Below are 26,315 nucleotides of genomic sequence, written 5' to 3' on the forward strand. Positions count from 1 at the left end.
CATGCAGGGGGGGATGATGTGAGGGACATGCAGGGGGGGTGATGTGAGGGACATGCAGGGGGGGTGATGTGAGGGACATGCAGGGGGGGTGATGTGAGGGACATGCAGGGGGGGTGATGTGAGGGGCATGCAGGGGTGGGGATGATGTGAGGGGCATGCAGGGGTGGGGATGATGTGAGGGACATGCAGGGGGGGTGATGATGTGAGGGACATGCAGGGGGGGGATGATGTGAGGGACATGCAGGGGGGGATGATGTGAGGGACATGCAGGGGGGTGATGTGAGGGGCATGCAGGGGTGGGGATGATGTGAGGGACATGCAGGGGGGGTGATGATGTGAGGGACATGCAGGGGGGGGAGGATGTGAGGGACATGCAGGGGGGGGTGATGATGTGAGGGACATGCAGGGGGGGGAGGATGTGAGGGACATGCAGGGGGGATGATGTGAGGGACATGCAGGGGGGGATGATGTGAGGGACATGCAGGGGTGGGGATGATGTGAGGGACATGCAGGGGGGGAGGATGATGTGAGGGACATGCAGGGGGGGAGGATGATGTGAGGGACATGCAGGGGGGGTATGATGTGAGGGACATGCAGGGGGGGGGTATGATGTGAGGGACATGCAGGGGGGGGGGATGATGTGAAGGACATGCAGGGGGGGGGATGATGTGAGGGACATGCAGGGGGGGATGATGTGAGGGACATGCAGGGGGGGATGATGTGAGGGACATGCAGAGGGGGGATGATGTGAGGGACATGCAAGGGGGGATGATGTGAGGGACATGCAGGGGGGGATGATGTGAGGGACATGCAGGGGGGGGATGATGTGAGGGACATGCACGGGGGGGATGATGTGAGGGACATGCACGGGGGGGATGATGTGAGGGACATGCACGGGGGGGATGATGTGAGGGACATGCAGGGGGGGTGATGTGAGGGACATGCAGTGGGGGTGATATATGGGAGACGCAGGGTGGTGATATGAGGGATGTTGGAGGAGATGTGATGATTTTACCCGTGCGGCCCGATTTTTGTATGGGGGGGGGGGGGGGGGAAATCTTTTAAAAATGTATTGAGGCGGTGTTTTTAAAAAAAAAATGTATTGAGGCGGTGGGGGTCTTTTTAAAATGTATTGGCAGGATCGGGTATTTTTATTATGTATTGCGGGGTGGGATTACATGTATTTAGAGGGGTGGGGGGTTTTGGTATGTATTTTGTGGGGGGGATTGAGTGAGTGGGGTAATTGACATAATTTTTACATAATTTTCCATTCATCCATTTTGCATCTGCCAGCACTAGTAAGAAAAAAATCAGCTGACATTAAAGATTTTCTTTCTATAAAGCTTACTATATTTATTTTGGTTACAAATGTGTTATTTACATCAGTTATGCACGTATATGACGATTGCCGTACAGTACATGCATCGTAAAGTGGAAAAAAAGTAGTGCTTCACTTTAAGTACATTTTCACTTTACATACATGCTCCGGTCCCATTGCGTATGTTAAAGCGGGGTATGCCTGTACTCATTTGTCAGATTGAGGAAAAAAAAGGGATCATCAAGAACTAACCCCATAAAAACATTTAATTTGGCAATTGCACTGTTTTTTCTTTATTGTAACACCAAAGTATGTTGCCAATTTCAGGGTGTGCGCCTTTTTTTGGTAGCTCTCCGTGTTTATTTTGCTTACCTATGCCAATATTCCCGATTTGGCCACACTGTAGCCCACCCACGATCTTTGAGTGCTAGTGCCAGGCGCTCCAGATTGCGGGGGTTGCGATTAGCAAAATTCGGGTTCACCAGCTCATTCTCTCGTGTGTCCACTTCAAACCCAGGAGAAGGCTGAACACATGTGCCTGCATAGCGAACAGCTAAAATACAATTACAATCTGACATTAAATGTTAACATTGGCTGAGAAAGAATGTTTAACACATTACATTTTTATATTAATAGGTTTTAAAACCTTAGAAAAATTGTTAGCAGAGATTGGAGGATGGGTTTAGATTTCCTGTGTTTCCCTTTTGCATGACAGCACAGTGCTAACCAAGATAGTGCTGAGGTAAAAAAAAGGGTATGATTCTTCTAAATAAATCTCCTGATAGGCAGGTGGGTCCCGACATGCATCCCTCACACCTGCAGATACTCACTAGAAGCTTCTGATGGGTGTGTGTTTGTTCAGAAGCAAATACAGCTTAGGTCACAAAATAGTACAAGACACTATTTAAAAAGATATCCTCAATACAAAATCACATTAAGAATATTAAGAATATCATGATCACGAAAACAAAGGTACAATATGTAAATACAGAGTAGTCTCACAAAAAGAAGTAATTGCAGTTATATAAAATACATAAGAGTGGTACTGTAAAAGATAATAGAAAAAATAATGTCGGTTGACACCTTAAGAAAAAGGAAGGGGGGGGGGGGGGGGAAGAAAATGTTTAGGGCCAACCACACGACCTGTGTCAAGACTTGACAGTAGACACTGATCAGGAACCGTTTGTCTACAGGAGTGTGATCTAGAAGCAGACACCCCACTGCTCTAAAAATCAATGCACATCTACACACATTACAGTACCAATTATGGACTTCAAGAAGCCTGGACTCACAATACTCCGGGTGATGCGAGTATGTGATACCAATATCCTTGACTCTTCCCCCAAATGGATATGTGGATACAAATATAGGCAGCTGATCTGTAACCATCAGGTAGGGTTGAGGGTATATTTTTTTCATGGTCTGTTGATGATCCGAAATAGAGTATTAAATATCACCTCTTTGAATTTGGAAGTGCCTGTCCACCGCTTTGGTATTTCCAATACATTGAGGATATGCACCCTACAAGATGTCTACACTGTGAAAAAGAGAGTGCCCTGCATCTGGATTATGTGTGAATTAAATAGATTAAAATGTGTAATAGATGTCAGTCCCCCAAAGAATAGATACCAAAAAGATGATTTGAAATCTATGAGATCTCACAACCTCTGGTGGGAATTTAGATATATACATATAGCCCCAGCATGCAACAATAGAAGCAATGTAAAATAGTCAATTGGAATAAGTAAAAAGTGTATTTGAAAATTTATTTTGGCTTAAATAATTTTTCAAATACACCTTTGACTTATTCCAATTGACTATTGTGCATTGCTTCGATTGTTGCGTGCTGGGGCCATATGTATTTATCTCTATTCACCTTGGGGTGATAGAGGTTCACCATGCTTCCGTGCACCAATTCACTTTGTTTGTTTGATTATCATTGACGTGGAGTGCTACCTAACAGACACATACTTTTTTCTGGTGGGAATTTGTTTCCAAAAATTCCCTTTGACGTACACTCTCCAGGGTCCACAGGGAGCATATACAAGGATCACCCCCCCCCCCCCCCCCCCCCCCCCCCCCCCCCCCAAAAAAGATATATAGTGCGCAAATGTATGGTAAATCTGAAATAGGAGGGCTCTTGGCTCTTTCAGATGTCCTACTTGCAGTGTATAAGAATTAAGAGGGCAGATATCCCAAACTGTGGCACAGAGTCTTCATATGGCAGGTATGGCTTGACAAGATGTTATCTCGAGATGAAGACATATCATGATGCAGACCAGTATAAAAAACACACACACACACACACACACACACACACACACACACACACACACACACACACACACACACACACCACACACACATATATAGCAACTGTTACCGACTCATAACCTATATATATATATATATATATATATATATATATATATATATACATACATATATATACACATACACATACATGCATGTTTTCATGTTACAGTGTCTTCTTTACAAACAATAATGTTCTAACCTTAAATCCATGTCTTACCCTGTGTCAGATTCCTACTTCGGCTGAACAGAGACATCAGTACACGCGCAGCCACAGCACAGCACGGCCCAGATCTTACTCAGCGTTACGTGAGCTCTCACCCTCCTCTGTGCTGTAATACCAAACACTGGAGACAGAACGAAGCAGGTCGCAGACATATTAGAACCGGGAAACTTCCGCTGACCTGGAGGTGAATGCTACTGGCGGCCATTTTTGTCGCGGGCATGTCCGGTTACGTTTAACGCGTCACCAGCAGCTCAGGACAGATATATATTACTGGTTCCGGACTCTGACGTAAGCTACTATAGCCGCGGGTGGTTTATGTGCAGACATTATCTGATAAAATAAATGTAGTGGAAGCCTAGCGTTTTCTAATTTGAATCGCAACGTTTCACGTTTAGCGTCGTCATATTAATTTTGCGCAAAATTAACGTGACTACCGGCTATTTTACTAAAGGGCAAAGTGTGTCCTAATCTCTGGTGCCATTTTACAAAAGGGCAAAGTGGCAGCTAATGTGTTTCTAGCGCCATTTTTCTAAAGGGCAAAGAGTGTCCTAATCTCTGCCGCCATTTTACTAAAGGGAATACTGGCAGCTAATATGTATCTAGCGCCATTTTACTAAAGGGCAAAGTGTCTCCTAAAATGAATAAAGGCATTTAAGGTAGACAGAGATGTGAAAGGGGTAAAACGGAGAGATGTGAACGGGCGGCAGGAGAGAAGGGGGAGAGGGGAAAGGAGAGAAGGTGGAGAGAGAGAGCAGGGGGAGGTGAGAGAGAGATGAGGGGGGAGAGAGGTGAGGCGGTGTGCGCGGGTGGCAACAAGGAGCGTGGGTAGCGGTGCGGCGACGCCCGAGGAGCGTGGATAGTGGTGTGACGGTGGGGGGGAGAGAGTGAGGGAGCGGGTGGAAGGGTGAGATCAGCGGCGAGGAGCGTGTGTAGCCTTGTGAAAGGAGTAGCAAAGTAGTCAGTGTGTGGTCCTGCCAAGTGAGCTGCCAGTCCAAGTGAGGCCAAGAGGAGCACGCGGTGTGAGGGGGTACGCCCTGCTGTGACGTCAGCCCACCCTCAGGCCAATGAGCTGTGGCCGTCCGTCGGCATTTCACAGGGGGAACAAATACACACCCAAACATTTTTTCAGTCATATATACAGCGTTTTCGACAATCCTAGACATCTACACGCCCGGGGCGAGTGGATTTAACCTCCGGGCGAGCTCTTATTGGCCCAAGCAGCACACGTGTTTGTTTTTTTAAATTTTCCCTGCTCGCGCTGAAATTTTCCCTGCTCGCATTGAAAAAAAAAAAAAAAACCTCCCCCTGCCCGACAGCTGAGTGGCGCGCTCTCCCAGGCTATATGAGCCTGTCCCTAACGAGCAGCCATTCTTTTCCAGATCGTGGACACGGTAAGTATCCTCTGCCTCCGTCCTGCTGCCTCTCCATGCCCCCTGCACTCACACCCGTGGCCCCTCTGCCTCCGTCCTGCTGCCTCTCCATGCCCCTGCACTCACCCCCGTGGCCCTGCTGCCTCTCCATGCCCCCTGCACTCACCCCGGTTGCCCCTCTGATTCCGAACTCACACCCGCGGCCCCCTCTGCCTCCCGAACACACACCCGCGGCCCCCTCTGCCTCCCGAACTCACACCGTGGCCCCCTCTGCCTCCCGAACTCACACCCGTGGCCCCTCTGCCTCCCGAACACACACCCGCGGCCCCCTCTGTCTCCCGAACTCACACCCGCGGCCCCCCCTGCCTCCCGAACACAAACACGCGACCCCCTCTGCCTCCCGAACTCACCCCCGCGGCCCCCTCTGCCTCCTGAACCCACACCCGTGGCCCCTCTGCCGCCCGAACTCACACCCGCGGCCCCCTCTGCCTCCCGAACTCACACCCGCTGCCCCCTCTGCCTCCCGAACTCACACCCCGCGGCCCCCTCTGCCTCCCGAACTCAGACCCGCTGCCCCCTCTGCCTCCCGAACTCACACCCGCGGCCCCCTTTGCCTCCCGAACTCACACCCGCTGCCCCCTCTGACTCCCAAACTCACACCCGCGGCCCCCTCTGCCTCCCGAACTCACACCCCGCGGCCCCCTCTGCCGCCCGAACTCACACCCGCGGCGCCCCCTGTCGCCCGAACTCACACCTGCGGCCCCCTCTGCCGCCCGAACTCACAACCGTGGCCCTCTGCCGCCTGAACTCACACCCGCGGCCCCCTCTGCCTCCCAAACTAACACCTGCGGCCCCCTCTGATTCCCGAACACACACCCGCGGCCCCTCTGATTCCCGAACACACACCCGCGGCCCCCTCTGCCTCCAGCCGCTCTGGTGCTCCACTGTCCCCTCAGGTCCCGCTTCCCGTGTCAGACCACGTGGCGGTAGATGGAAGCAGGGATGTCCCCCAAGATCCCCGCTTCCCGTGTCAGACCGCGTGGCGGGAGATGAAAGCGGGGATGTCCCCGCAAGCGGGAGATGGGCAGGGGGGGGAGCTTGGTGGTGCTGGTCGCGGCCTTCCCCCCCCCCTCCTGTGTGTGTGTTGTAGAGAGAGAAAGTGAGAGTGTGTGTATATATATGGGAGAGTGTGTGTGTGTATATATGGGAGAGTGTGTGTATATGGAGAGTGTGTGTGTATATATGGGAGAGAGTGTGTGTGTGTGTGTGTGTGTGTGTGTGTGTATATATATATTAGGGACACCGCTCCATGTCATTGATTCCATCTCCGAAATTAGGTGGAAATCAACCTATTTATGGGCTACATGTGATGTCACATCACTTTATACCTGTATTGAACATGCCAGGGGGTTGGAGGCCATCAAATATTGGTTGGATAGGGATCAACTTTTTCCAGAGAAACACAAGAATTTCATTTTACAAAGTATTCACTTTATCCTCACTCACAATTATTTTTTATTTGAAAGTAATTTTTATCTACAAATTTGTGGAACGGCCATGGGTACGCGATTTGCTCCCAGCTATGCCAACCTATTTTTGGGGCACTGGGAGGAGTCCTCTCTGTGGCAGAACACCTTGCTTGGAGCGGGTCTCGTATACTATGGCCGTTTCATAGATGATATCATTATGATTTGGGATGGGGACAAATCGGTGTTATCTGAGATTTTGGGCTCCTTCAATGACAATTTGTTAGGACTCAAATTCACTTTTGAGATTAGCAACCTATCCACTGTTTTTTTAGATCTGGCTCTTAGTACAGACACAGACTTGAATATTATTACCACCACGCACTTCAAGACTGTGTCTGTAAATAGCTATGTTCATGCGTCCAGCAACCATCACAAACAGTGGCTCAACAACATTCCCTTGGGGCAGTTCCACAGAATTCGTAGGAACTGCACAAGGGATGTTGATTTCAGGGACCAGTCCGCCCTACTTGGAAAGAGATTTCTTTCCAAGGGGTATGATCCATGTCTGATTTCGGACTCTCTCAGCAAGGTGAGCTCATCGGACAGATCCACCTTATTGAATCAGTCGAAAAATAAGGGAAATAAGGGGAGTCGCCTCGGTTACAATACTCCATCAGTTCGGTCAGAGATGGAGACATCGACATGTAGGTTTATTACTAATTATAATCAGTCCTATAGATCCATCAACAAAATACTAAATGATCACTGGTCTGTTCTCAAGTGTGACCCATTTTTAGGACCCACCCTACCTGATAGAGTGAGGGTGATATATAGGAAAGCTAGAAACATAAAAAGTATTCTAGCTCCCACCAGATTGAGGTCCTCCTCCAGTTCCACTAACACTACTAGACTTCAAAAGGGTCCATCAGGGAACCACCCGTGTGGTCGTAGTCGTTGTATTACCTGCAGGCATCTCCTGAGTCAGGCCAAGGTTTTCTCCTCCACCAGAGGTACCACTTATGCTATTAAAAGTTCAATCAACTGCCTCAGCACATATGTAATATATCTGATCCAATGTGGATGTAATTTGAAATATGTGGGACGCACCAGCAGGACACTTGGAACACGGTTCCTAGAACATAGGAGAAATGTCATTAAGGGTCTTAATAATCATAGTTTATCTAGACATTTCAAAAATTTCCATCAACAAGATCCTAAAACTATGAAAGTAATGGGAATTGAGTACATCTCTCCAAGTGTCCTCGGTGGTGATCGGTTCAAAACTCTGTGTAGGCGGGAGACTTTTTGGATCCACCAACTAGGCACTCTCAGCCCAGGTGGACTCAATGAATGTCTCGATGTGAGTACCTTCACGTAATGGTTCCCTGGACGTCTCCTCCTGTTAGACTTCCTCTGCCCTCTGCCATCTTCTGTCTGGTTCTCTCCTTGGGGTACATAGATCCCACTCTGTCCTTCCCTCCCCCCCCCCCCCCCCCACAACCCCCCCCTCCCCTCCTCCGCTCCCCCCCCCTCCCTCCCCATCCCCCGCCCCCTCTTTTTTTCCCCCCTTTCCCCCCTTCTCCCCCCCATCCCATCTCTTACCGTTGCCCCGGTCCCTCCTCCTGTCTCTGAGTAGGGGTCATCACATCCTTCCAAGAATGTACATAATACCAATATAATTACAATATACATTTGTTGTTAATACACATATTAATTTATTAAAATATTTTTTATTAGAGATATATACTATCTTTATATATATATATTCTCACAAATATTGGATACATTTAGGGGTTATAAAGGGTTAGTAATTATTTTACACATTTACATTTTATTTTTCCAATAATAAACAATCTTCCTACATTTATTTCACACATCCCAGGTACTTTTATCTTACACATGGAATTAATTTTAATATTAGATACACATTATAATAGCAGAGTTTAACCACAATTACAGTTCACTGAGCACTTGGATAATGCAACGAAGTTAATGATATGCACTGATAAGTTTTTGAGAAACACTTATGTAGGTATTTAGTTTTATATATGTCTTTTCTACATATATTATATATAATATATATATTTTATTATATATATATATATTGTTATACAACTAGAATCCTTATATATTTTATTATTATTTTTTCACCACATCCTCACTATTCCTGACAGCTGCCTTTGTCCGTGGCATAGGCATGATATATGTTTGTTATGTATTTCCTAATATCTCCTGGTCTATATAGGTCATTGTGACGTTTGTCATTTAAGGGATTAATTAACTATCACGTATAGTATTTACATTATATGACTTTTGTGTTATCAATTTGTCATGACCCCTGTGATGTTTCATGTAATATTGGCCAGAATGAATTTAAGGGGGAGCTTCATAGGACTCATTCCTATCTCCATTTATCTGTTAGTATTAATATCTACATTGTTTATAGGTCTATTTAATTACACCTTGATGCTTTATCATCTAAAAGATAGTTCCCCTTTAGATTCATATATGGCAAGCTATATTTTCTATGTGACAAATGATGCACTCTATCTCCAATCCAGCAAGCTTCTTTAAATATTTTTAAATATTTTCAGACATATTTTTATGTTTAAGGCATTTGCATATATGTTGGAGCACTTAGCACTTTCAGCTGAGAAGGGGGGACGATCAAAGTAATTGAGATTATTGGCTCTCTATATAAATACCGGACCTCCCCCATCTCCACATCACCCTTTGAAAAAGTTACCCGAGAGTGAGGAAACGCGTCAGGGAGCGTCATCACGTCAGACGCATTGACACTGACGTCATCACCGAGCGCTGGAACGGACGGATCCATGCGCAACTGCTGCAGAAGCCTGTACTACACGGAGCCATCTTCCAGGACTCTAATACAGTTGTATTGAATACTATCTGCCCTGGATACCTGTTGGGACTACGATCCTGATACTGCAATACTGGGACTGCCCCAAGACGCTGCAGACACGAACCGGATGGTGGTGATTATATCACACAATGCTTGTTTTTATTGTACCCTTGTGAGTGCATTTTTTATCCCCCCTCTCCCCCTCCCCTCATTAAAATACTATTTTACGCTATGGGCGTGCGCTCTCTCTTCCTGTTTTTCCCCTAGATTCACTGTGGACTTGGTTTGACCACACTGAGAGCTGCCGGAGACCCTCCACACCGGAACCAACACCATTACTGGACTTATTTTTGAGGACTGGTTTTTATACATTTTTTTCTCTTATATTATCCATTTATTCCTTTTGTTTCTCTGTTTATTTATTTTTGTCATATATCTATATGTATACAATTATCATATTGTTTTCTGGTTTATAGTTTGATTGATTTGGTTATATATATGTAATTTTTACTATATGGTACATATTAGTTATTATTATTCATTAATTATATTATTTGGTTTATGAACTTTATAGATTTAGCTTAATAGAGGCGCTGCTTTTTTCTTTTTTGTTTGTCATATATATATATATATATATATATATATATATATATATATGGACAAGACAAATGCACACTTACAATTTGTCTGATAAAATAAAGCATGTTATGGGACCTGATCCCCTGATGAAATCCGCAGAGTCGGAAGAAACGCGTAGGGATATCTGGCAGTGAACCTACGGTGACAGGGCAGCTCCCAGCACCAGCGTGAGGAGGCAAGGACTTTCCTGAAGATTATTTTCCGGTTTCAAGTGTGAGAAAAAAGGCTAATGGCGGCCGCATGTGGAGATTGAATGCTCCCAAACACTAAGGATTACTCCCCTGGAGACAGCAGCTGTCAGCAACATCCTTTTTGGAGGCAATACTGACACTCACACACAAAGAAGAGACCGAGGAGTCCTCAGTTGGTGCATGGGCAGGTCCCATAACATGCTTTATTTTATCAGACAAATTGTAAGTGTGCATTTGTCTTGTCCATGAGATATTAAAACTTTGTTTATCTGATTTTATACAAGGATCGGGCGCTTCTTTTCTCTTTTTCTCTAATAGGTACTGTGGGAGTTCGGTGAGCCCAAGAAGAAGCAGCCTGGACCTTTTGCAAATCATCTTATCATGGACACATGTGGACTTAAGTATTTTTAATATTCACTGCATTTATGGGCTCATATTCGTGTATTGAATTTTTTTTCATTGCTTATCACATGAACCCATTTTTATTTTTGCATTTTTTAGTTAAGTCCCAGTGACACTCAGTGTCATTTTTACTTACAATCATTGGCAATATATCTTTTTTATTGCTTTTTTTTCATTTTTTATTCTATTTTTATATGTTATGCACACTTCTTTTTGCTTTTTTGTTTTTATTAAATAGTCATTTTTAGTTTTTCCTGCCAGAATACATTTAGTTATTTTCACACTACTGTTTATTGGGCATATCTGCCTGGTGCAATACTTGCCACATCTGTCAGGGCTGCAGCAATTTAGGTGTAGTGTGTGAAGGGCGCTGTCTATATTTTCTTCCCTTTGAAAAAGTTACCCGTGAGTGACGAAACGCGTCAGGGAGCGTCATTACGTCAGACGCATTGACACTGACGTCATCACCGCGCGCCAGAACTGATTGGTCCGCGCGACTGCTGCAGAGGCTTGAGTTACGAGGAGCCATCTTTCCAGGACTCTTACACGTGTATAAGGAATATTACCAGCCTTGGACATTTGTTGGGACACTGATCCTACTACTGCAAGATCGGGACTGCCCCAGGATACTGCAGAAACAAACCGGATGGTGGTGATTATATCACACAATGCTTGATTTTACTGCTTTTTTGTAAGCGCATTTCTTAACCCCCTCCTTCCCTTCCCCTCATTAAATTGACTATTTTACGCTATGGGTGTGCGCTCTCTCTTCCCTTTGTTTCTATAGATGCCCTGTGGACGTGGTTTGTCCATTTGGAGAGCAGCAGGAGACCCTTCATACCAGAATCAACATCATCATTGGACTATCTGAGGACTGGTTATCACACTCTCTTTTTTCCCCTTTTCATTTTTATATTTTACTTATTATATTATTTGTGTATGGTTATAGGTCTAATTAATATTTGTGCTAGAATCATCTATTATCCTCACTATTTAAGTGTGTAGATATATTTTTATTATTTATCACAGTTGGTGTATTGGATATTATATATATTTTATTATTGGCTTATACAACCTAAGCACAGGCGCTGCCTTTTTTTCCCTTTTTTTTAATATATATATATGTGTGTGTGTGTGTGTGTGTGTGTGTGTGTGTGTGTGTGTGTATGTGTGTGTGTGTATGGGAGTATGTGTGTGACACCAGAGGTCCCCCCCAGCCAGTCAGTCACCTCCCCCCAGTCAGTCAGTCACCCCTGCCCCAGTCAGTCAGTCACCCTGTCAGTCAGTCACCCACCCAGTCAGTCAGTCACCCTGTCAGTCAGTCACCCACCCAGTCAGTCAGTCACCCAGTCAGTCAGTCAGTCACCCACCCAGTCAGTCAGTCACCCACCCAGTCAGTCAGTCACCCACCCAGTCAGTCACACACCCAGTCAGTCAGTCACCCACCCACTCAGTCAGTCACCCACCCAGTCAGCCACCCACCCAGTCAGCCACCCACCCAGTCAGCCAGTCAGCCACCCAGTCAGTCAGTCACCCACCCAGTCAGTCACCCACCCAGTCAGTCACCCACCCAGTCAGTCACCAACCCAGTCAGTCACCCAGTCAGTCACCCACCCAGTCAGTCACCCACCCACCCAGTCAGTCACCCACCCAGTCAGTCAGTCACCCACCCAGTCAGTCAGTCACCCACCCAGTCAGTCAGTCACCCACCCAGTCAGTCAGTCACCCACCCAGTCAGTCACTCACCCAGTCAGTCAGTCAGTCACCCACCCTGTCAGTCAGTCACCCACCCAGTCAGTCAGTCACCCACCCAGTCAGTCAGTCACCCACCCAGTCAGTCAGTCACCCACCCACCCAGTCAGTCACCCACCCAGTCAGTCACCCACCCAGTCAGTCAGTCACCCAGTCAGTCAGTCACCCAGTCAGTCAGTCACCCACCCAGTCAGTCACCCACCCAGTCAGTCACCCACCCAGTCAGTCACCCACCCAGTCAGTCACCCACCCAGTCAGTCACCCACCCAGTCAGTCACCCACCCAGTCAGTCACCCACCCAGTCAGTCACCCAGTCAGTCAGTCACCCAGTCAGTCACCCACCCAGTCAGTCACCCACCCAGTCACCCACCAAGTCAGTAAGTCACCAGTCAGTCAGTCACCCACTCAGTCAGCCACCCACCCAATCAGTCAGCCATCCACTCAGTCAGTCACCCACCCGGTCAGTTACCCAGTCAGTCAGTCACCCACCCAGTCAGTCAGTCAGCCACCCACCCATTCAGTCAGCCACCCACTCAGTCAGTCAGTCACCCACCCAGTCAGGAGAAGCTTGTGTGGAGCGCAGGTTTCACCATATATATAGGGAAGAAAATATAAAATAGTGCAGTATATCTAAACAAATACAGCAATTCAATCAGGAATCATGATTGGGGACTCACATTCTCCCAGTGGTAATATAGCATTGAATAGCAAATAGTGTGGTGAGAAGACTCAGCAATACACTACCGACACACTTTATTGAAGTGTGGTCGGTACCGCAAGCCGGGAAATCTCCCGGCTTGCTAGTGGCCGCCCGCGCGGTCACGCGTCATCGGGAGCGTGCGCCCCCTGCACGCGTGTCCAGGGGCTCCCCGAGGGAGCCCTGGTGTCCCGCGATCGCGGGACAGCGGCAGGGGGTTCCGGGGGACCCGGCAGCGGTAGGGAGAGCGCCCCGATCGGAGGGCGCTCTTCCGCTGCTTCGGCGCGCGCCCGTCACACTCGGGCGCGCGCCAGGCTACTGCTGCGGCACAGAACGGGCAAATGCTCGAATAAACTGTGCCGCAGCAGTATGCAGGGGGATCTTGCTTGTATACACTCCCTGATGTCAGCAGGACAAACCCTCAACAGAATGAAAGAAAGACAACTCTAGTGCAACATTGTATGTTCACTGATGATATATTAAAAAACGGCAATTGTTATTGCACTTACATGAGCAACAAGTGCTTAGACACGTAACAATTGATGCGCAGCATAGGTGTACAGCATCCACCCCTCTCCCGAGGTCGCGTCACTTCCGGTTCAGCCCGTCGCGTCACTTCCGGTTTCGTGATCGAACACAGAATGGATCCACACGGGTTCTGGGGCATTTGGGGCACACTTCTGAACTGCTGCTGGTTCACTCAACGCGTTTCGCTGGCGTGGCAGCTTCGTCAGGAGTCCGATCTGTAGCTTAACGTTTCATTGTACATTTATACCCCTAATTGGTTCCTATTGGATGGTTAATTATTTTAGCACTTCCTATTGGCTGGAATAGTTCCTGGTGATTGGCTGGTGGGCGGGACTACCCATGTATGCTAATATCATAGTGTATTACATAATACATAATAAATATATAAATAACACAGTTTTATTTAATACAATCATTTTAAAACATTACTAATCTAATTTCAAACTAACTAATACATAGAGAGAACTGACTAATACATAGAGAGTATACGAAAAGCTAACTGCTGCATATATGCATGTATCTCTATACTGGGGGCAGTTGCTTGTATATAACACTCAACATAATCATATAAATGAATATAGGAAAATGGGATGGGAGAAAATAGCAGAAAAATATCAGGCTAATTTAACCTATTCATAAATAACATAGGATTTTTAGTAAACTCTTAAAAATACAAATATTTATATATGTATATACACAACCAAACATAAAACCACTGTAGTTAATTAAAACATATATAAATATATTAATAAATATAGTTATGCATATTATTTAAAAATGCTATATAATTTTTTTTTTTAAATCTATATAGAAAAAGTGTGAATATGCCAGAATTCACTGACTAATTTCCCCATATGTCAATTTGGAAACACTATAATATTCCCTAACTTATAGAATACACGTGTTTCCCTATATATCAGCTGGGGGACACTATGATGTTCATTGTGTAATGTGATGAGCACTGGACTTTAAAAGATGGGCACACACAGTGTTTATTTCGATGACTATATATAAATACTAAATTCTATATCTGCATTAAGTCCACCTGGACTAAGCGTTTTTAACCGGTGAAGGAAAATCCGTTATTTCCTTCCCCAGGCTTCAGAACCAAAAGGAACCTATTCTCTATGAAGAAAACTTAAGCCTTGTGACTGGACACAATCTGCACCGTTTGCAGCAGACTTCCCAGGAAGCTTTCACGCCCTGCCACTGTTATCTTCGATTTTTGATGAACTTTTCAGGCCTGGTAGACGAACGAAATGAAACGTAACGCAAGCCAGGTTTCAAATCCTATTGGTTAGAGGCGTAACATAGGCGTATCCTAGGTGTGTCTTGGGCGTAGCTTTGATTAGAGGCGTGATTTAGGGGCAGGACATATTAGTGGCGTGATTTTTGGGACGTGTCTTTCCCAATACAAGCAATGTCTGAATACATATCTTATTCATTGTCTGTTATCAAAAGAGACCTTGAATCTGTAGCAACTATATTACACTATTTTGCTTCTTGCAGAGAACCATTCTATTATATTCTAACTAAAACATTAGGAAATTGACAACACAAAAGTATCTTAGTAATATCCTGACCAGTAAGAAAGGAAATGCAATTTGGCAGAAACTGAGTGCATTTATGAATTATATTTCAGCAAAAGGCTGACTACAGAATCTTAACTAGTTATGACCAGACAAAATGGAAGCTTAACATGAGTGCAGATTCTGGCCTGACCTACTGGTCCTAACAATTCCCTCCTTTTTGTTCTCTAAAAGAACAAATACCCTTACTAGGTACTCTTCTCTATGAATATGGCCTTATGGGGACCAATAGTATCATAGACTCTGTTCATGGCCACATATGAATTATTAGTTGCATACATGGCGTGAGATGAAACTGAAGGTTTCCTTGAGACAAATGAAAGCATTGCACACTTAGCACAGTGAAAAATAACAAAAATTGCTGCGATTATGCTAAACACTACAATAAAACCATAGAGAATTTTCATACCCAATTCTCCGATCCAACTAGTGAGTCCTGACATCCAATTTAAGCTAAGGCCTGAGGATTCTTTACGCATCCTTGCCTGAATTTCCTGTAACTTATCCATATCTTTATGAATAGCGCCAGACTCATCCTCAATATAGGCACAGCACTTCTGTCCTACAAGTTTACAAACACCTCCTTGTGAGGCTAGCAGATAATCAAGAGCCATTCTATTCTGTAATAATACTGTTCGGATCTGCTCTTGTTCATTAGTCAAACGGATAATAGCATCACTTGTCTGATTAAGAGCATCATCAATATTTACCATAAGATCACTTAATTTAGAATAGAGATCCAAAATACCTAAACTAGGTATAAAAACCCTAGCTGCAATGCGGGTTGGACTAATGGTCCTGGTCAGATCTTTTCGATTTCTCAGCCTCCCTTGGCGTTTCGTCACACAAGGGTGACTTTTTCAGAACAACCCTTTGAAAAAGTCACATGTGTGTGACGAAATGCGTCAGAGAGCGCCATCACGCACGCAAGGACATTACGTCATCACGGAGCGCAGCTATCAACTGATTTGAGTGCCGGCTATCGCAGAGAACTCCAGGCAGGGCGGTGTGTTCCTGGTATCGTTGGAAATCGTTTCATACTATCACCAAGCCCAGGACATCCTGCAAACAACGTGGTTCAATACCATCTTGGGACCGAGGATTTATTCCAGCACCTGTTGCAGTTACCGGATGGTGGTGATTATATCATAATATGCTTTTAAAACTTGTACCCTTGTGAGTGCATTTTTTATCCCCCCCACCCCCTCCCCTCAATAAATTTACGTTTTTACGCTATGGGGTGTGCGCTCTCTCCTCTCTTTCTTCTGCAGATTCCTTTCGGATGTGGTTAATCCTTTGAGAGCAGCCGGAGACCCCCAACACCATTTGCATTTTTATTTTTTATTTTTCTATTTTATTGGACAATCAAATTGAGGACTGGTATCACTCTTTTTTTATTGTTTTTCATTTTTATATATTTCATATTATATTATCCTTTTCATTGTATATGTAACCCTGTTTATTGCATCTATATTGGGTGTCACATATCACTAATCGGTATTTATTAATGAATATATTTTAGCACACTTTATACTATTGATTCATTTATATAATTGATTCACATATACCCACTAGGATAGGCACTTAGTCATTTCATTACACACAATTAAATAGATTATATATTTATACACCACACTAATTTACCCCTATAGGCGCTGCTTTTTTGTTTTTGTTTGTCAATATATATATATATATATATATATATATATATATATACACACATATATCATTAAATATTTCTATAGATTAGAAAATGGCTTACATCTCAATATGTCACATAATTTAAGGGTCAGCTATTTGTGAGAATTGGTGGGGGCTAATTTCTGCTAAGAGCGACTGCACAAACATTCTTCTTGCACGCATCTTTCATACTGCATTTACTCAGAATGGCAAAATGGACCAAGATGGCTGCTATGGTCAAAATGGATGACTTGTGATCCTTTCCTTGTGGTTGACTCACGTCCCTTGGTGACCTCCCACCTTCCTCATATCCAGTCTTCTCAGTCCCCCTATATCCTTAAGAGACAGTCTATTTAAAGAACAGAACAGTTAACCATTTCATAGTCCTGATGGACCAAGATGTCCAAGTTGTGCATAACTTGATTCCTTTCTTTTCCGGCCATTATATCAGCCCAGTTGATTTCTTCTTTGGTCTCTTCTTCTGGGGGACTGGCGACATCATCACCGCAGAGAGGCATAGCGTCGGTGGGGGTTGCAACGCACTTCTGGATCAGAGTTTTGCTGTACTTAATACATAGAGAGCAATGAGTAGGACAAACACACACATACAAAAACATTTGCTAGCTTCGCTCAAAGCAAATCAATCCAACCACCAAGTCCCACTGTCCCTAAATCCTGGATAAATACACAACATTGCGCTTTAACTAGGGCGCATACATGCCCCTCCTTTTGAAGCTAAAATATAGTCTAGAGCTATTTTATTCTGCGGAGCCATTCATTTAAACTAAACCTATTCTTGGTTAAGTGAGTAAATGTCTGTGGTTGTATGATTGAGGATATCCCTGTAAACCTGTCATACAGTAACCCAACTCCTACATTTGGGAATAAATTCCCTGAAACTTATTCTTCCCATAGACTACTTTTTAGCACTTGTGTATTCGGTGCATCTCTTCTGTTTCTAACTCTACCTGTGAGCAATTAACATAACCGTGTGTTTGACTGATAAAGCATTCTCCCACCAGGATATCATTCTTCGGGGAGATTCTATTAACCTATAAATCCAAACAAAATAAACAAAGTTAAACAAATAATACCTTATACTATTTTGTCATCCTTATGGGACGCCACTTACACAAACATAATGGAGCATACATTGTAACGGAAAAATAATAAAAACCTGTAAAAATAAAAAGTTCAAAGTTCGTGTGTTGAGGCCTGGACTTTTTTTTTGCCTATGACCTTTCTTCATTGATGATTAGTGGTCAGAGAGTATTGTGTCCATCAAAACACTTATTTGCAGGTGCTATGTCTTTGTCTTAATTAGCTGTTTGTGCTTAGGCTGGCACTATTTTGACGTACGTGATGTGTATCCATGATGATAAGAAATTTTTACTGCAATGCTGGTGATGAGTAGTATTTAAATGGCCTTTTCATCTGGGATGAAGAGCGTGCTTGCGTAGAAAATGCTTGACCATTAACCCGTCTTGCGTAGGTGCACTTTCAGCTTTAACCTGTGCCTAGAAAGACTCAAAAATATATATTAGTTGCATGCAATACTTATTAATTGTTTTTATTACCAAGAACATGGTCCTTAATTCGTAGTTTTGAACTTCTGATGGTCATAACTCATCCCATAAGTGTCTCATAGGGAGAGAATTTATACCTAGAAATAAATTCTTGTATTAATATGGTTACTACTATTATTAGCATCTGCATATTAAACAGAGATATTCCCTATTAATGCTCCTCAAATTTTAAACTAAGCAACCAATATGGACTTGACTTTGCTACAATCCAAGTTCCTAAAACTTGGTACCTCAGCCTGTGCCAAACCAATTGCTTCCATAATCAACTCTATCCTGTCTGCAGGCCATACCCCCAAGACCTGGAAAACTGCCAGAGTTGTCCCAATCTTCAAAAATAGGGACAAAAACACTGTCTCAAACTACAAATCAATCTCTCTTCTCCCAATACACACTTACTCTCATTCATACCTAACTGCCATCTGCAATTTTCTCTGATGCAAATGGTGTCAACCTTTTAGTCATTTAATACTAACTAACCTTAAAACTCTCCTCACAAATCAAGCATCCCAACAGCCTGCATTCATGGCTATTGTCCCACACCCACAGTCACTCCTGGCTTTTACCTCAAAGACTCCACTGTAACTATTCTGCTAAAAATGTGAAATGCCTTGTATATAATATATACCCTGTTCACTTATGCAATTATATATCCCCTGTCCTTTAACTCTATGTCCAGGACATACCCAAAAACGAATAAATGGTTACAAAATTATAAATTTGGCAGATATGATATATCCCTCAACATAGGGACGGCTTTGCTGTGACATCTGCAAAGGTATTATTATTTTTTACCAAGGGCCTGTCAGCCCTGTTAGTATGGCAGCAACTTTTTATTACTGAAAGAGCCCTTGGAGTTAACATTGCTATAATAAATTCTGAACCTGCTGTGCACTGTATATCATTTACAACATATCAAGTTCTGGATCCTCTATAGGGATTTCAGAGAGTCCTTCAATAACCTACTGTATGTATCTCCCCTCTTTTTGTTCATATATTATCTATATATGTGAACAAAAATACAAAAATAGTTATGAAAACAGGTTGCTTGATATATAGCAAAATTAAACTGGTAAATAGATTTGTATATATAGTGACTATAAAAATATTTACTGCTTGTGTTAAAAGAAAAAGCCTGCAGTAGCCAGCATTAACTTTTAAAGACACTCTGACTTTAAAAAGAAAAATAAATAAATTTCAAAGCGCTTTTTTTTTTTTTCTGGGAAAACAGCCAGAAACCTCAAAGTACAGATAGCAGATAACGGGTTTCGCTGTCTAATTCATATTACTGCACCGACACACTTTATTCGAGCAAATACCCGGTATGTACCTGGCAGATACCTGGAATGCGCCACTCCTCACCTCTGACAAGCCCCGTTGCATTTGCCTTCCCAGCCTGGGTTCATGCCTGGCTGATGGGCGGCTGATCTGTTAAATGATAATGATTAGGATTTAATAGGCTGCAATGCTTCGCGTGTCTACCAGATGGCATAAATTCATGAATTGTAATGCAGTATATATATATATACTGTGCAGTATTGCAGCCAGCGGGAATAAAATGCTTCAATCCCTGCTTGAAAAATAACCCAATGCACTCGGGCAGAAAACAGTCACAAACCTCAATACACCCGGGTATACCCGAATTCGTGGGACTAGCCAAGCTCGAATAAAGTGTGTCGCCAGTGTAACTGCATTTTGTATGGGCTTTCAAAAATTAAATAACGGGAATATTTCAAATTACTTATAAACACCAAATCTATGCCAACAAGAGCATGCAATATTCTTCCACTCATTCCCCTGGATGCCTTCTGAAAGAAATCTCATATTCCTGCAAACTTCCATCAATACAATTTTATGCTATCCCGTTTTAACTATGCCCTCTTTTAAACTAAACAAAATATCTTCAAACATGCAACAGTTATACCATGACTAAAAAAAAAACAGCAAGCTTGACCCTACCTGTCTTGTATGGCTTCTACACTGCTTATTTAACGGAGACAATTCTCGCTAAAATAAATTATGACCTCCATGCTGCTAAAGACAGATATCACCACACTCCGCTCACACCGCCTCAACCTCCCCGCAGCACCTGCCACCATGGACACCCTCCTTTTGAAGCGCTATGTACATTAATGGTGTTATATACATATATAATACAATATATTAATTCAAACAGTGTTTTTGATCTCTTACCAGCATTTTTAAACAAAAACATCCCCAAACATATCTTAATCCTGTAGAAATAAAATTGAAATGTGTTATCTTACTGCTTTACGGATAAGAAGACAGTTCTACATTACCTTGTTCTCATAAATAAACTGCTTAAGCACAGAGCTAGTTAATTTTAATGTGAATGCTGCGCAATCTTTAAACTGTAAGGGAGAGGCTGTGCCCCTCCTTTTATTAAGATAGAAATACCACAAACGAAAAGAAATGTGTCCGGTTTAAAAAGTATCCGCCTGGCCAGGACGAATAAACCTTTCAAACTATAACCAGGAACAGAGATGAATATACTCCCCTTTTGTTGTGAGGTATTTCTCTCTATATTCGGTGTACACCTTTTTAAAACCTTTTAAAATTTAGATTTCATCATGAGCAACTAATATTCATATTTTTTTGTACACACATGTTAATCAGCATGACCACACAGTATCTTTCACACAAGAAATCATTCAGGAAAAAATTCATCAGGGTTATAAACAAACTCTTTTACATAAGGTAGCAGTGTTTTTTTTTGTTTTTTTTACAGAGACTTTCACTCTGAGCCCCTACGGGCAAAGCAGCACTTCCCTGCTTCTGACTGATAGTGGCACACTCTCTGCCAATGACCAAAACCACCACAATTAAAACAAACACCATTATTCTGAGCTATTATTCCTGATTGATTTCTGAGACCAGCATAAACCATTAGTAGCTTATAGAAAAACAGACAAATAATTGCAATATTTATACTTACACAATATACAATGGTCGTTCAGCTAGATCAGAGATAACAGTCCAGTCGTGCACAAAATTTACTGGACTTAACCAAAAATTTTGTTTAAAAGGGCCTAACCCAATTTTCAGTCACAATTTAGGTCTATTAAATTCCCAGAGGGGGTGAAGCATCATTTATAAAAATTTACATATATACTCACCACCTCTGTGAACTTCCCACTTCTAGACGCCAAAAACTGAAGGAAAATCCGTTATTTCCTTCCCCAGGCTTCAGAACCAAAAGGAACCTATTCTCTATGAAGAAAACTGAAGCCTTGTGACTGGACACAATCTGCACCGTTTGCAGCAGACTTCCCAGGAAGCTTTCACGCCCTGCCACTGTTATCTTCGATTTTTGATGAACTTTTCAGGCCTGGTAGACGAACGAAATGAAACGTAACGCAAGCCAGGTTTCAAATCATTTGTCTCAATTTATTACTCATAGGGTAATGACTTTTATACAGAAAAGAAGAAGATATTGGTTAGAGGCGTAACATAGGCGTATCCTAGGTGTGTCTTAGGCGTAGCTTTGATTAGAGGCGTGATTTAGGGGCAAGACATATTAGTGGCGTGATTTTTGGGACGTGTCTTTCCCAATACAAGCAATATCTGAATACATAGCTTATTCATTGTCTGTTATCAAAAGAGACCTTGAATCTTTAGCAACTATATTACACTATTTTGCTTCTTGCAGGGAACCATTCTACTATATTCTAACTAAAACATTAGGAAATTGACAACACAAAAGTATCTTAGTAATATCCTGACCAGGAAGAAAGGAAATGCAATTTGGCAGAAACTGAGTGCATTTATGAATTATATTTCAGCAAAAGGCTGACTACAGAATCTTAACTAGTTATGACCAGACAAAATGGAAGCTTAACATGAGTGCAGATTCTGGCCTGACCTACTGGTCCTAACAACCGATGAATCCAGAAGGTCTCTCTTTTAATTAATTCTTTAGTTCTGTCACCGCCTCTCCAATTCGATGGGGCATGTTCAATCCCTTTAATAGTTATATCTTTTTGGTTAGAGGCATGAAAACGGGTGAAATATTTTGGAACACTGTGTGTGTCCAGGATACGTCTTATATTTCCTATATGCTCCAGTGCTCTAACTTTCAGGGCACGAGTAGTTTGACCAACATGTTGAAGACCGCAAGTGCATTCAGACAAATAAATGACAAATACTAAATTACAATTAATAAAATATTTTATTTTAAAAACCTCATTGGTGGTATTTGATTTAAAAATGTCTTTCACCCCTTTGCAGCAAAAGTCACAGACCTTACAATTGCCACATGTATAAAAACCTTTAGGGAGTTTTAACCAATTGTTGTCTTTTGTACGATCTCTTTTATTTTTCAGGACACTTGGAGCTAGTTTCTGCTTCAAGTTACTTGCTTTAGTGAATATAACATTGGGCATTGCTGGTAATACACCTCCTAAAACGGGATCATTTTGTAAAATGTGCCAATGTTTCCTTAAAGCATTTTTTATTTTATTTGCATCTCTATTATATTGGGTCATAAAACTAGTAGTGAAGTTTATCTCTGTCTGCTTGATTTTATTCACATTTGGTTTAAGTAAAAGTTTTCTGTCAATCATGTCAACTTTGGATTTAGCTTCTTTAATCTGTTTTGGACTATGTTTCTTCTCAAGGAATTTGTTCGTCAGTACAAGTGATTGTTCCTCATAAATTTCTGTCTTACTACAATTCCTCTTTATCCGCATGAATTGGCCTTGAGGAACATTAGAAATCCACCTGGGGTGATGGCAACTATTTTGCGTAATATATAGTTGTTGCCATCCACCGATTTAAAAAAAGTTTTAGTTAAAATGACATTATTCTCAATATAAATTTCAAGGTCTAAAAATTCAACTTTTGTCTTACTAAAATTAGATTCAAATTTTAAATTAAAATTGTTGGTGTTAATATAATCTAAAAATTGCTTCAATAAAATTTCGTCGCCATTCCAAATAAAAAGTACGTCGTCAATATATCTTTTCCAGAGGACCAGATTTGCACCAAAGCCATGCGAAGACCAGATATGGTCTAATTCCCATACGGTCATAAATAAATTTGCATAACTTGGTGCAAATCTGGTCCTCATCGCGGTACCACAGAGTTGCAGGAAGAATTCTTGATTAAACCAAAAATAATTGTTGGATAATATAAAACGTATCCCTTCTAAAATAAAATGACTTTGTTCCGTATCCATATTCGCATCCTCAGTTAAAATTCTCTTAATCGCGTCTAGGCCTTGTGTATGGTCTATAGACGTATATAATGAGGAGACGTCACAGGTTACAAGTATAAAATCCTCTTCCCATTTAATATCTTCTAAAATGGATAAAACCTGTGCCGTGTCTTTAAGGTGCGATCTGCCGGTAACAACATATTTTTGTAAAAATGTATCTATATACTCCGACAGATTAGAACACATGGATTCAATGCCTGAAATTATTGGTCTCCCGGGCGGGTATTGTAAATCCTTGTGAATCTTTGGTAAAAAATAGAATATTGGTATCTTTGGGGATTCTACCCAAAGATATTTAAATTCCTCCTCTTTAAGTATACCCTTACTTTTACCCTCTAAAAGAAATATGTATATTTTAATTAACTATATGTTTTAATTAACTACAGTGGTTTTTATGTTTGGTTGTGTATATACATATATAAATATTTGTATTTGTATTTTTAAGAGTTTACTAAAAATCCTATGTTATTTATGAATAGGTTAAATTAAACTGATATTTTTCTGCCCTTTTCTCCCATCCCATTTTCCTATATTCATTTATATGATTATGTTGAGTGTTATATACAAGCAACTGCCCCCAGTATAGAGATACATGCATATATGCAGCAGTTAGCTTTTCGTATACTCTCTACGTATTAGTCAGTTCTCTCTATGTATTAGTTAGTTTGAAGTTAGATTAGTAATGTTTTAAAATGATTGTATTAAATAAAACTGTGTTATTTATATATTTATTATGTATTATGTAATACACTATGATATTAGCATACACGGGTAGTCCCGCCCACCAGCCAATCACCAGGAATTATTCCAGCCAATAGGAAGTGCTAAAATAATTAACCATCCAGTAGGAACCAATTAGGGGTATATATATGTACAATGGAACGTTAAGCTACAGATCGGACTCCTCTGACGAAGCTGCCACGCCAGCGAAACGCGTTGAGTGAACCAGCAGCAGTTCAGAAGTGTGCCCCGAATGCCCCAGAACCCGTGTGGATCCATTCTGTGTTCGATCACGAAACCGGAAGTGACGCGACGGGCTGAACCGGAAGTGATGCGGCGCGACCTCGGGAGAGGGGTGGATGCTGTACACCTATGCTGCGCATTAATTGTTACGTGTCTATGAACTTGTTGCTCATGTAAGTGCAATAACAATTGCCGTTTTTGAATATATCATCAGTGAACATACAATGTTGCACTAGAGTTGTCTTTCTTTCATTCTGTTGAGGGTTTGTCCTGCTGACATCAGGGAGTGTATACAAGCAAGATCCCCCTGCATATTGCTGAGTCTTCTCACCACACTATTTGCTATTCAATGCTATATTACCACTGGGAGAATGTGAGTCCCCAATCATGATTCCTGATTGAATTGTTGTATTTGTTTAGATATACTGCACTATTTTATATTTTCTTCCCTATATATATGGTGAAACCTGCGCTCCCCACAAGCTTCTCCTTAACCATTCAAGACGGGAGAAATTGGATCTTCTCCCAAGAGGATTGGCAGCGAAGTTTTTTCATATTTGAGCACTTTATATTATTAATATTTATCACAATAATATATTTATATATCTTAATATATAAAATCGAATGGTTAGTGAGGTTAGTGCTATCTGCGGTGAATCTGATTGGTCCTCAGCCTCTGGCCAATCAGATTGCTGTGTGTGACGTCACCCAACTGCCACTCTCTTCCCCCTCGGCTCGCCAGACACACAGACACACAGACACACAGACACACAGACACACACCAAATCACCTCTCCCCCTCCCCGCTCCAAATCACCCCTCCCAGCGGCATCACCTCTCCCCCCTCCCCCGCTCCAAATCACCTCTCTCCCTCCCCAGCGGCATCACCTCTCCCCCTCCCCAGCGGCACTCCAACTCACCTCTCCCCCTCCCCAGCGGCATCACCTCTCCCCCTCCCCGCTCCAAATCACCTCTCCCCCTCCCCGCTCCAAATCACCTCTCCCCCCTCCCCAGCGGCATCACCTCTCCCCCCTCCCCGCTCCAAATCACCTCTCCCCCTCCCCAGCGGCATCACCTCTCCCCCTCCCCAGCGGCGCTCAAACTCACCTCTCCCCCTCCCCCAGCGGCATCACCTCTCCCCGCTCCAAATCACCTCTCCCCGCTCCAAATCACCCCTCCCCGCTCCAAATCACCTCTCCCCCTCCCCGCTCCAAATCACCTCTCCCCCTCCCCAGCGGCATCACCTCTCCCCCCCTCCCCAGCGGCGCTCAAACTCACCTCTCCCCCCCACTCCCCCCGCTCCAAATCACCTCTCCCCCCTCCCGCTCCAAATCACCTCTCCCCCCTCCCCGCTCCAAATCACCTCTCCCCCCTCCCCGCTCCAAATCACCTCTCCCCCCTCCCCCGCTCCAAATCACCTCTCCCCCCCCCCCCCCCGGCGGGGGAACAGGCAGCTGCCACGCGGCGCGTAATAAGATGGCGGACCCCCCTTCGCTC

General features: G+C 43.2%; 1 protein-coding gene and 1 long non-coding RNA gene across 4 annotated transcripts in view; one reads left to right on the forward strand and one right to left on the reverse strand.

The window, feature by feature from the left end:
• MRPL18 (mitochondrial ribosomal protein L18) overlaps positions 1-4,052 on the reverse strand; it is a 52,834-nt gene extending 48,782 nt beyond the window's left edge. Inside the window, exons 1-2 of one of the 3 annotated variants that reach the window (XR_012788979.1) lie at positions 3,852-4,052; positions 1,691-1,871 (exon numbers count right to left, since the gene is read on the reverse strand). Coding sequence is in view for 1 of the 3 variants with exons in the window: in XM_075576136.1 (XP_075432251.1) it covers positions 1,691-1,871; positions 3,852-3,888 (218 nt within the window). In the remaining 2 variants the exon portion in view is untranslated. The remainder of the gene's footprint in view (positions 1-1,690; positions 1,872-3,851) is intronic. The other 2 variants (XR_012788980.1, XM_075576136.1) reach the window with 2 other exon arrangements.
• LOC142469172 (uncharacterized) lies at positions 3,885-11,543 on the forward strand. The gene is made up of 2 exons (XR_012788981.1): positions 3,885-4,041; positions 10,708-11,543. It is a non-coding gene; the product is annotated as an uncharacterized LOC142469172 (long non-coding RNA).
• The last annotated feature ends 14,772 nt before the right edge of the window (positions 11,544-26,315 follow it).

The sequence above is a fragment of the Ascaphus truei genome, chromosome 18 (assembly GCF_040206685.1).
Source record: "Ascaphus truei isolate aAscTru1 chromosome 18, aAscTru1.hap1, whole genome shotgun sequence".
Classification (NCBI taxonomy): Eukaryota; Metazoa; Chordata; class Amphibia; order Anura; family Ascaphidae; genus Ascaphus; species Ascaphus truei.